Genomic DNA, 11,726 nt, shown 5'->3' with positions numbered 1-11,726 from the left:
TACACATTTCATGCAATTGGAAATGTAATCATGAATAACCTATTGAAAACACTGGGTCCATTTGTACACACTTCATAAGGTGGCACAGCAATGCATTCATATTGAAACAGGTTCCAGGTAGGGGGAGATATTATTACTGAAGAACATTATGTGTTTTTTTATTAAAGAATTCATAACCTTTTGTATTTCTGAGGGAGAATATTTCAAGGAAATAAAATGAGAGCACTCAATTGTTAAGCTATATTCCAAGCATATACTGTATGTATACAGCAGAAGTGTTTTTCAATTGTTGTTTTTGTGCAAATGTACTTACAAAGCTAATATATACAGTCCACATACAAATGTGTTGTATCCTTATATTTGTTTATATGCAAGACTAAGTTAATCATTAAAGAAGGATAACAAAGTACATGATGATAAAATAATATAATCCAAGGTTGTGTGTTCTACCACATAGGGTCTCTTATTTCTTCCTCTTTTCATTACCTGCCTGTATAGTGTGTACTGTAGCCTAGGCCTGTGTGCTCAACCAGGTTGATCAAGATCCACTGTGAAATTAGACGTCGGGATATTACTTCAAAACTGGCCACTAGGGGAAACGGTGAGTGTTATTACCATCAAATATCCTTGGGTTTTGCAAGGGTGTTGTGGATGTGATTGACAGTTCCGAGGGCCTTGTGTTCAATCCAAGTGCTAGGCACTTGTTTTTAGCCTATCCCAAACCTTCACCCTTAATTTAACCATTCGTAATTAATCCCTAAATTTAACCTCTGAAATTAGACATTTCTGGACTATAGTCTGATTCTGAAGTGAGACTGTGAGAGCTTGTTGGTGTGCTAAAATTTGATTTGATTTGATTTTTGCTATCCCTGAGTCCACACACACACACACACACACACAACATTATTATCACAATAAAAAGTAGGCCAAATCTATAACGGTCTGTAACAGAGTTGACACCACGTTGCTACACTCCAGAAGAGAGAATAATCATTTAATTACATTAAGAACAGGAATATTACTATTTTAATACAGTAGGCCTACTCTTACACAGTATATGTCTGTAGTTGAGTCCAGTACAGTAGTGTTGATAGTTGAGTCCAGTACAGTAGTTTGGTAGTTGAGTCCAGTAGTTTCAGTAGTTGAACCCAGTACAGTATTTTTATTTAACCAGGTAAGTTGACTGAGAACACATTCTCATTTGCAGCAACAACCTGGGGAATAGTTACAGGGAAGAGGGATGAATGAGCCAATTGTAAACTGGGGATTATTAGGTGACCGTGATGGTTTGAGGGCCAGATTTGGAATTTAGCCAGGACACCGGGGTTAACACCCCCTACTCTTATGATAAGTACCATGGGTTCTTTAATGACCTCAGAAAGTCAACAACAACACCCTACACAGGGCAGTATCCCCAATCACTGCCCTGGGGTACCGGGATATTTGTTTTAGACCAGAGGAAAGAGTGCCTCCTACTGGCCCTCCAACACCAATTCTAGCAGCATCTGGTCACCCATCCAGGGACTGACCAGGGGCAACCCTGCTTAGCTTCAGAAGCAAGACAGCAGTGTTATGCAGGGTGGTATGCTGCTGGCAGTAGTGTTGGTAGTTGAGTCCAGTACAGTAGTGTTGGTAGTTGAGTCCAGTAGTGTTGGTAGTTGAGTCCAGTACAGTAGTGTTGGTAGTTGAGTCCAGTACAGTAGTGTTGGTAGTTGAGTCCAGTACAGTAGTTTTGGTAGTTGAGTCCAGTACAGTAGTGTTGGTAGTTGAGTCCGGTAGTTTTGGTAGTTGAATCCAGTACAGTAGTGTTGGTAGTTGAGTCCAGTACAGTAGTTTTGGTAGTTTAATCCAGTACAGTAGTGTTGGTAGTTGAATCCAGTACAGTAGTGTTGGTAGTTGAGTCCAGTACAGTATTGTTGGTAGTTGAGTCCAGTACAGTAGTGTTGGTAGTTGAGTCCAGTACAGTATTGTTGGTAGTTGAGTCCAGTACAGTAGTGTTGGTAGTTGAGTCCAGTACAGTAGTGTTGGTAGTTGAGTCCAGTACAGTAGTTTTGGTAGTTGAGTCCAGTACAGTATTGTTGGTAGTTGAGTCCAGTACAGTAGTGTTGGTAGTTGAGTCCAGTACAGTAGTTTTGGTAGTTGAGTCCAGTACAGTAGTGTTGGTAGTTGAGTCCAGTACAGTAGTTTTGGTAGTTTAATCCAGTACAGTAGTGTTGGTAGTTGAGTCCAGTACAGAAGTGTTGGTAGTTGAGTCCAGTACAGTAGTTTTGGTAGTTGAATCCAGTACAGTAGTGTTGGTAGTTGAGTTCAGTACAGTAGTGTTGGTAGTTGAGTCCAGTACAGTAGTGTTGGTAGTTGAATCCAGTACAGTACTGTTGTTAGTTGAGTCCAGTACAGTAGTGTTGGTAGTTGAGTCCAGTACAGTAGTGTTGGTAGTTGAATCCAGTACAGTACTGTTGGTAGTTGAGTCCAGTACAGTAGTGTTGGTAGTTGAGTTCAGTACAGTAGTGTTGGTAGTTGAGTCCAGTACAGTAGTGTTGGTAGTTGAGTTCAGTACAGTAGTGATGGTAGTTGAGTCCAGTACAGTAGTGTTGGTAGTTGAGTTCAGTACAGTAGTGTTGGTAGTTGAGTCCAGTACAGTAGTGTTGGTAGTTGAGTCCAGTACAGTAGGGTTGGTAGTTGAATCCAGTACAGTAGTGTTGGTAGTTGAGTCCAGTACAGTAGTGTTGGTAGTTGAGTCCAGTAGTGTTGGTAGTTGAGTCCAGTACAGTAGTGTTGGTAGTCTAATCCAGTTCAGAAGTGTTGGTAGTTGAGTTCAGTAAAGTAGTGTTGGTAGTTGAGTTCAGTACGGTAGTGTTGGTAGTTGAGTCCAGTACATTAGTGCTGGTAGTTGAGTTCAGTACAGTAGTGTTGGTAGTTGAATCCAGTACAGTAGTGTTGGTAGTTGAGTCCATTACAGTAGTGTTGGTAGTTGAGTTCAGTACAATAGTGTTGGTAGTTGAGTCCAGTACATTAGTGCTGGTAGTTGAGTTCAGTACAGTAGTGTTGGTAGTTGAATCCAGTACAGTAGTGTTGGTAGTTGAGTCCAGTACAGTAGTGTTGGTAGTTGAGTCCAGTACAGTAGTGTTGGTAGTTGAGTCCAGTACAGTAGTGTTGGCTGCCTGTCTCCTGTCCTCTCTCTTCTCTCAAACACACAGAAAATGTAAACAAGACTGAGATTCCCTCGGCTCTGATTGGTGGATTCCCTGCCTGGCGGTAATGTCCTTGAGAATGTGCAGACAAGGGACAGATAATGTTCTGACACCAGATACTCTAAACCCAGTCCCAGATCAACACATACTCCCCTCTCCTTCTTCTCTGCTTATGCTGTCCATCCATCTGGATGGAGGAATGGAAGGATGAAGGGATTAAGGGATGTCTTAAAAAGAAAGTATCACATATATGATGTACTGTTTTATATTTTCGTTTAATTGTTTAATGTGTTTTATGTTTTAAGTGTAATATAAGTGTCTGAATGTGTTTGGACCCCAGGAAGGGATGCCTAATAAAATTCACATAAATACATGTCCTCATCTATTAAAAATAGATGATAGATATGTCTGTCTGAATGACTATTCATTCTCTGTAGACACAGTGCCGTCTATCCCCAACATGCAGCTATCTCATCCACCTCGGGAAGCAATAATATCAGCAGTTTATAATTGAAACAGGGTTTGTATTCTAAATGTATTATTTTAAAGTGTGAATTTCAAAATGTTAATATCTTCACACACACACCAATTATCAAGAAAAATTATAAAGAAAGAAGTTCAACAGTTAAGTGGAATTCATGCTGAATCCATTCATCCATTACACAGAGGTAACTTTAGGTGAATGCAAGGGCGTCATGCACCCCAAAAATCTGAGGGGGCACAAAGTACGTGAGGATGGCTGGGGGGTGGGTCCGGAAGTTGGAGAATTTAACATTTTTCAAACACCTGAGACAGCTTTTTCTTGAAATCTAGAGCCATAATCAGTGTGCTTAATTCTATGAAAAAATATGTCTATTTTTCTGCATATCTAAGCCTACTTCTTGAGCTGTCTGTACCCTGAATGGTGTTTCTTTTTAAAAGAAACGTAATATGCTTCTCTACTAAAATCGGTCTAAAAGATTGAAAGGATTGTGAATATTATTCAGTACATGTAGTTATTGCTTGCTTTCCTAAATTCTACTAACATTGCCAGCAAGCATCAAATCAAAAAAAAATAATGTTATTTGTCACATGCGCCAAATACAAGTGTTAAGAAAGTATTTACTAAATAAACTGAAGTAAACAATACATTTTAAATTTTAAAAATATATTTAAAAAAATATCAACAATAAAATAACAGTAACGGGGTGGGGGTCAATGCAAATAATCCAGGTTGCCATTTGGTTAGCTGTTCAGGGGTCTTATGGCTTGGGGGTAGATGCTGTTAAGAAGCCTTTTAGACCTAGACTTGGCGCTCCGGTACCGCTTGCTGTGTTGTAGCAGAGAGAACAGTATATGACTAGGGTGGCTGGAGTCTTTGTCAATTTTTAGGGCCTTCTCTGACACCTCCTGGTATTGAGGTCCTGGATGGCAGGAAGCTTGGCCCCAGTGATGTACTGGACCGTACACACTACCCTCTGTTGTGCCTTGTGGTCAGAGGCCAAGCAGTTGTCATACCAGGCGCTGATGCATGCCAGCTAAGGTACAGGTAAGTGCCAAAATAATGGAAACTGAGGGATACAAAGTATATTGAAAGCAGGTGCTTCCACACATGGTTCCTGAGTTAATTAAGCAATTAACATCCTGTCATACTTGGGGTACTTAGGGTCATGTATCAAAATGCTGGGCAGGCCATTATTTTGGCTACCATGGCTAAGATGACAATGCCCCCATCCACATGGCACGAGAGGTCACTGATTGGTTTGAGGAGCATTTAAACGATGTAAGCCATATGACATGGCAGTCTCAGTCACCAGATCTCAACCCAATTGAACCCTTATGGGAGACTCTGGAGCGGCCCCTGAGACTGCATTTTCCACCACCATCAACAAAACACCAAATTATGGAATTTCTTGTTGAATAATGGGGTCACATCTTTCCAATAGAGTTCCAGACACTTGTAGAATCTATGCCAAGCTGCATTGAAGTTGTTCTGGCTCATGGTGGCCCAACGCCCTACAGTTTATGTTTCCTTTATTTTGGAAGTTACCTGTAGTTAGACAAGCTAGCTACTCCAACTTGATTGATAGCCTGAAATGGCTTCTTGGCAGCCAGTTATGAGGTTGGGAGATTGGGAACCTATCTGGGCTAGCTTCATAGAATTGCAAGGTGGCTAGTAGTATTACCGAGAAACAACAACAACCACAACAATATATATATATTTTTAAACAGGACAAATCTGAGAGGGCACATGCCCCTATGCCTTATGGGCATGATGTCTCCGGTAAATGCAGTATTCAGCCCTGTGACAGGGGAAAAAACAAGGACTATAGAAAGGAATTCACCTTTCTCTGCCACTGTTATGCAGCATCCGCTATGCAGTTTGTGTAGGCCTATAGGAAATAGACGGGCCTATACAAATTAAAAGCACAGACAACTTGTGTAGGTTATAGTATTAATATCATAACGATATTTCCCATAAATTGGGCATTTGAATTGCTACATTTTCTTTCCCTTCCGTTTGTGCAGAGTTGCAATGTCAAAGATCTTATTTTACCGTGGGTACCTGCAAGGTGGGATTTCTGCAAAAGTCAGCAGCACAGGCCTGCACCCAGAGTCTCCCTGGTCAACCTGGTCTCAGAGCATTTCATATTGTTGTCTGTTGGTCTCAAAGCATTTCCTATTATTCTGTATGTACATCCGAGACACTCAATTTAGCATGAAATGTACGTTTTGTATGGTATATATTACTTTGTGGACGTCCATCATACATGTTGTATGATACTGTATGTTATGAATTACAATTTGTATTATGTGTTACGAAGGAAAAACGTACAATATGTTACAAATTTGCAAAACCTATGATACGTTACGAATTCTAGCTAGGTGGCTAACGTTTGCTAGCTCGCTGATGTTAGCTAGGCTAGGGGTTAAGGTTAGCTAACACGTTAAGTAGTTGCAAAGATGCCCTTGATGAGATTTGAACTCACAACCTTTGGGTTGCTAGACATTTAAGTTATTTGCCTTAAGTAACCATCTTACTTATGTAATCATACCAAAGATAACATTTCATACTTAATGGATTGTCTCGGATTTACTTACAGAATAATACGAGATGCTCTGAGACTAGGTTGCACTGCTGCACGAGATGAACGGGTGGTCCCAGTAAGGATTATGCTTCTGTTCTGCGCAGTATTTGGTCAAATTCCAGGGTTCCTACCATGCAATGTGTTCAAATCAAGAGACTAATCTAGAATTGATGACAGGCCTGCTACCAGTGACTGCAAAACGCAATCACAGACTGGTATAGTAGGCTATGGCCACAGTGGGCCTGCTACACTAATGTTGCCTCTGTAACATGTGCAGCAGCTTTGTTTCAGTAATAGCCAATAGGGCCATGTTTTTTCACTAAGAAATTAGACTGGTCTGTATTTCCAACAGTGTGCATGTAGACTTTAGGCATACACATTTAGGCTGCACGTTCATGAACACAATGTTATGACTTCATATCAGCTACTGTATCTCGGGAAATGCCTTCACCTATACCACGTTACGTAGGCTATCATAACTGTATTTAGCTTATAATGGACATGACATATTTCTGTTCAGTAGGCTTATACGCTACGACTAAAGTACAGCCGACGTATTCAGCTCAAAACGGTGTGGCAGGAATTGGGCTGTGTTTTAGTGACGGAAAGATTTACCAGAACGCTGTAGGCATGTCTTCCTAAATACATACTTTCTCGAAACTGTAAGCTAAATGTGTAGCTCTGTGTATAAGATCGGAGCCGCCTGTAGCTTGCAACGGAGATGACGCATTAGCTCACATTACTCCATGTTACATTTAGCAGACACTCATATCCAGAGCGATTTACAGGAGCATTTAGGGTTAAGTGCCTTGCTCAAGGGCACAGCGACAGATGTTTCACCTGTCGGCTCGGGAATTTGAACCAGCAACATTTTGGTTACTGGCCCTTAACCGCCAGTCTATCTGCCTCCATGACCTGCTGTTAATTTGGTCATGACGTAATTCGGGGAGAAAGGGGGGAGGGAGAGAGAGTATATAGAATAAACAGTCCGAGAAAGGTAATTGCCATTTCAATGACTTTAATAAGCAAAATAGGAAACCATTTCTTCCAACAACAACAAAAAATAAGACGAAACAGAAACCAGCCTGAATGGAACTATAACAGTTCAAATTTAAGATATTTTTTTGTATCTTATTTATATAAACAGGATTGAAAATTGATCCCCATCATCATCGCAAAATACATGAAATGAAAAACAAAACAACAACCCGCTGCTGCAGTTTCAATTTGATTTCAACACAGTTGAATCAGGAACAAACCAAGAGATTGTTAAATGCATGACTTTTCAACAATAGTTTTTTAAATGCAAGCACCATGCTTATTCAATATGATCTGACAGTTTGTTAATTTAAATCATTCAAATAAAAACTTTAATATGCATCTGGCCAGCAGAACCAGAATCACCAAATAATAATACAGACGAAAACATAATATCATATAACATAACATACACAACAGTTTTCATTTCGAGATTTTGCACAACCTGAATCCTTTATTTTTACTGACCGGCAGCAAAAAAAAATAATCAGGAAAACATATAGCATTAATATATTTAAACTTCGTATTTTGAAACGCATGCGCAATCTAAATACTTGTTAATTGTACATAAAACCCCTGAAATGGTTAACGTTGTTGAACATGTTTTAAAAAAATGCTTGATATTGCCGAGGAAGAGTACAAAATATATAGTATATCACTGTTAATGCGATGCAGCTGCACCCAATAAAATACATTAATCAAGTTGAGAAATTATGTGACTATCCTGTTCTTCACATTATATAATGGGGTTAGGGTTACGCAATAGTTAACATAATGGCATTTCTGGCTAAGAAAACCTCTGCTGACTACAGCACCAGACGGAAATGAAATGTAATAACATGTATAACAGTTTTTTTTTTTAAATATACTATAGCCTATATGCATCCTAGGAGTAGAACACAAAGTTATGCATGGTGCGTAAATGTGGTGCGCAAAGAACCATCACTCATCTGCTAATATTCTAGCTATGCGTTTGTTTTGACAGCTTCGCACTATTATCCCATTGTGTCATAAGGTTATTATTAAGCTTGCATCTATCTTGTCTTATTATTATTATTATTATTATTATTATAGAATAATAGTATGTCTTCCTTCAAGGGGGTCTGTACAAAACTCAAAATGAAAACGTAAAACAAATCATTAGGCTATCCAAAAAGTGCACTTAATATACAAAGTTTGTTGTCTTTAAATGCAACTGCAAAATGCCCATATCTCTGAATCAATACCCACAAAATGAAAATCAAACAACAAGAAAAAAATAATAAAACACAACTCAAAGAAAGAAAGAAGTTAAAAACCAGCCTCCTCGATCTTGGTGTGCAGTTTTGCGGTTGCGTAATATTTACAAGGCTACAGAAGGCCTACTGTCCTCATTCCATTCCTCTAAACCCCACAACACTATGGAGAAGCGCAGATCAACGACATGCTCTTAAGATACACGAGAAACAAAAAGAAAGTACAAAATAGAAATGATTACCGTACATGTCCAGCATGCAGGATTAATATTTTAATGCAGATTTTGTTTTAATATATATTCGAATATAACCAAGCAGGCAATAAACAAATGAGATGTTGCATAACATGTAAGTAGACAGAAGTAAAGTTTGCATAATGTGGAGTCTTGTTTAGCAACTCTCTTTTCCTTTTTCAGGCCCAGTGTCGAATGTGAGTCTCAAAACGCTTCTCTCTGCGTTGTTTGTTGTGTAGGCCCAGGTCGGACGGTCATCCCACTAACAGACACAGTAAAAGCAGTATAGCCTAAAAAGAGGAAAGTTCACCCGCCGCTTCTCTCTTCTCTCAGGAAGATGAAAAAAGTATATTCACTACAAGCAACTAATCTACAAAGATGCGCGGCGTTGACCCAACATTCTACCTTGTTCTTTGTATCTCAGTTGTCACGTGGATCGAGAGAGATGGTTAGATATGAGAATATTATTTTATGGATTATTCTTCTAATATGAATATAGTTGTTGACTGTCATTAGTACAGTAAATATGAAGGGGTATTTGATTATTATTGTTTGTTCATTAGCATCAGTTGGTGGTGGGGTAGGGGTGAGTCAATAGAGCTATAATAACAACTCACATGAAAAACTCTGGGGATGACGGGTTGTCACTAGTAGGCCTAGACCCAGCCTCGCGGATCCCGTTATTCGCTCCCGTTCCCGTCAGTTTCTCGCACTTGAGTTTGTAGGCGTCCCTCTCGCGTGCCAGCCGGTTGATCTCCGCCTTGAGCGCCTCCACCTGGTCTATCAGATGAGTCTTCTCATTCTCCAGCACGTGCTTCTGCTGCACCCGCTTGTAACGGCAGGACTGTGCGTAGCCCCGGTTCTTCAGGGTCCGCCTCTTCTGCTTGAGGCGGATGACATCGTCCTTGGTGAATCCCCGCAGGTGTCTGTTCAGCTCCCTCACAGACATGGACACCAGCTGGTCGTCAGAGAAGCGGTCCTCCACGTTGCCTGAGCCATGGTGCCCCTGGCCCGAGTGGCCGTGGTGGTGATGGTGGCGGTGGTGGTGGAGGGCTTGGTGGGAGTCTGGAGAGACGGGGGACGGGCTGTCTGGGTCCTGGCTGTGGTGGTGGTGGTGGTGCTGGGTGTGGGGGTGGCTGAGCCCCCCCGGGTGTCCAGAAAGGTCATCAGGGTGGTGTGGGATGCCTCCCCCATAGGGATGATGGTGCTGCTGGGGATGGCCATGATGGTTGTGGTGTTGGTGAGGGCCTCTGTAGCCATCGAAGGCGCCCTGCTGCAGCTGCTGCTGGACGTGCTGGGGTGGGGGGTGGCCGTGGGCCGTGGCTCCGATCAGGGCCTCCACTGCGTCCTCCGGGGTCAGGCTGAGCGTCTGTGGATCGATCTGCTGGTGGTACCCGCCGTTGGGCATCCAGTACAGCTCCTCCAGATGGTTCTTCTGCTCTGTGGGGCTGAAGCTGGGCGAGGAGGGTACCGAGCTACATGGTGTGCTGATCGGGGTGGAGGACACAGAACCCTGGGGCTGGAGCCGAGTGCACTGGCGCACCCCGGCGCGTTCCAGCCCGGCCAGACCTTCTTTCTTCACGTCGAACTTCATTAGGTCAAAGTCGTTGACGTATTCCAGAGCCAGAGGGCTGTTGGGGAGCTCAGGGCCCATGCTCAGCTCTGCGCTCATGGTGCTGCCGCGACTCTGATGCAGATGGGTGAAGGTGGTTGCCTGCGTCGCGAAAACAGACTTGTTAATAATAAGCGTCTCTTCTCCACTCGCTTGTCTCATGCAGTAGTTTTTCCTACTGCTCCAATGCTGCAGACTCGTGTACTGTTGCATGTAACACCGTCCGGAGAGGTAAAAAAGTAGAAAACTAAAAACAAGTGGAACAAACTTTGAGACTAGTGCACTGCAAACGACATGGGAATTTTCGTCATGTAGCCTACTTCTTTCTGCTAGCTGGCTCTGGTCAACAGACGAGAAGTAGATGTAGAAAGAATTTTGTCTCAGTGCAAAAGTAAACCGTCAGTCCTTTCAGAACAAATGAACTTAAAAAATAAAAACATAAATAAAAATAATACCGAGTTGTCGTTGACGCAGGCTCCTGTCCTGTCCTCGTCAACGTTGTAGATATAAGGTATAGTCCTTGTTTTCGCCAGGAAAAGAAGAAGTAGCTGAGACTATGGAGTCTGTTTTTTTGCTTGGAGAAGCAGCCTTCCAGCTCTGCACCGCAGAGATTTGAGCTCTCCTTTCCTTCCTGACACACTCAGTCTCGAGTATTCAGCAGACTGCGCTGACTGCCTGCCAGCACTTTATGCTTATAGCGCACTGTGACGTCAGGCTGGAAGGCAGGTCCCCTTGCCTGCCCCTCTCCAATAGGGAGCGGTGTATTCTCTGGATTAGAATAAAGGAGGGGAGAGGTTGGAGGAGAGGGAGGAGGGAGAGCGGAGCGCTCTTTCTGACAGCTACGAAGGAGGGGGTGAGAAAGGGTAGAGGGAGTGAAGAGCTGAATGCCTTCACTTAGGAGAACCAATGGCATGTTATCGTTTAACAGCCCACGTTTTAGGCCTAATTCCCCTCTTCTACGGCAATTATCTCCCAGTTTACACTGAGTGAACAGAGAGAATGAAGTGATCTGCATACATAAGGATCCATAAAAACTTGATGTTTTTGTTGAAAAGTGTTTTACGGTATTATAATTTAACCTTTACCCACGCATAAACCCCGTTAAAGGCACAAAATAACTAAATAATTTCAAACCTGGAGTAAAATGTAAGATTCAATAATGACAAAGTAACCATTCACATGCATTGGGACGTTGTTTAGTAACCTGTTTTGAAGAGGTGCAGGCCTTTTAATTGGACTTTTCAATGGGGGAAAGTGAGCTGTTGCCTCTTCAAAACGTAACCTATATATTTCTAATTTTCCAACTAGAGAAACATGATTCTGAAAATCTAACTATAACCTACATTATT

General features: G+C 41.9%; 1 protein-coding gene across 1 annotated transcript; it reads right to left on the bottom strand.

The window, feature by feature from the left end:
* Window positions 1-7,260: 7,260 nt before the first annotated feature.
* LOC139368874 (MAF bZIP transcription factor Ba) lies at window positions 7,261-11,037 on the bottom strand. Its single transcript, XM_071108320.1, has one exon. It carries the CDS (start codon window positions 10,588-10,590, stop codon window positions 9,379-9,381), a length of 1,212 nt encoding a protein of 403 aa, XP_070964421.1. The 5' UTR covers window positions 10,591-11,037; the 3' UTR covers window positions 7,261-9,378.
* Between the last annotated feature and the right edge of the window lie 689 nt (window positions 11,038-11,726).

Source organism: Oncorhynchus clarkii, chromosome 16 (assembly GCF_045791955.1).
Source record: "Oncorhynchus clarkii lewisi isolate Uvic-CL-2024 chromosome 16, UVic_Ocla_1.0, whole genome shotgun sequence".
In the NCBI taxonomy this organism is placed as follows: domain Eukaryota; kingdom Metazoa; phylum Chordata; class Actinopteri; order Salmoniformes; family Salmonidae; genus Oncorhynchus; species Oncorhynchus clarkii.
The sequence above is the reverse complement of the archived record's forward strand: the minus strand, read 5'-3'. Positions and strand labels throughout refer to the sequence as shown.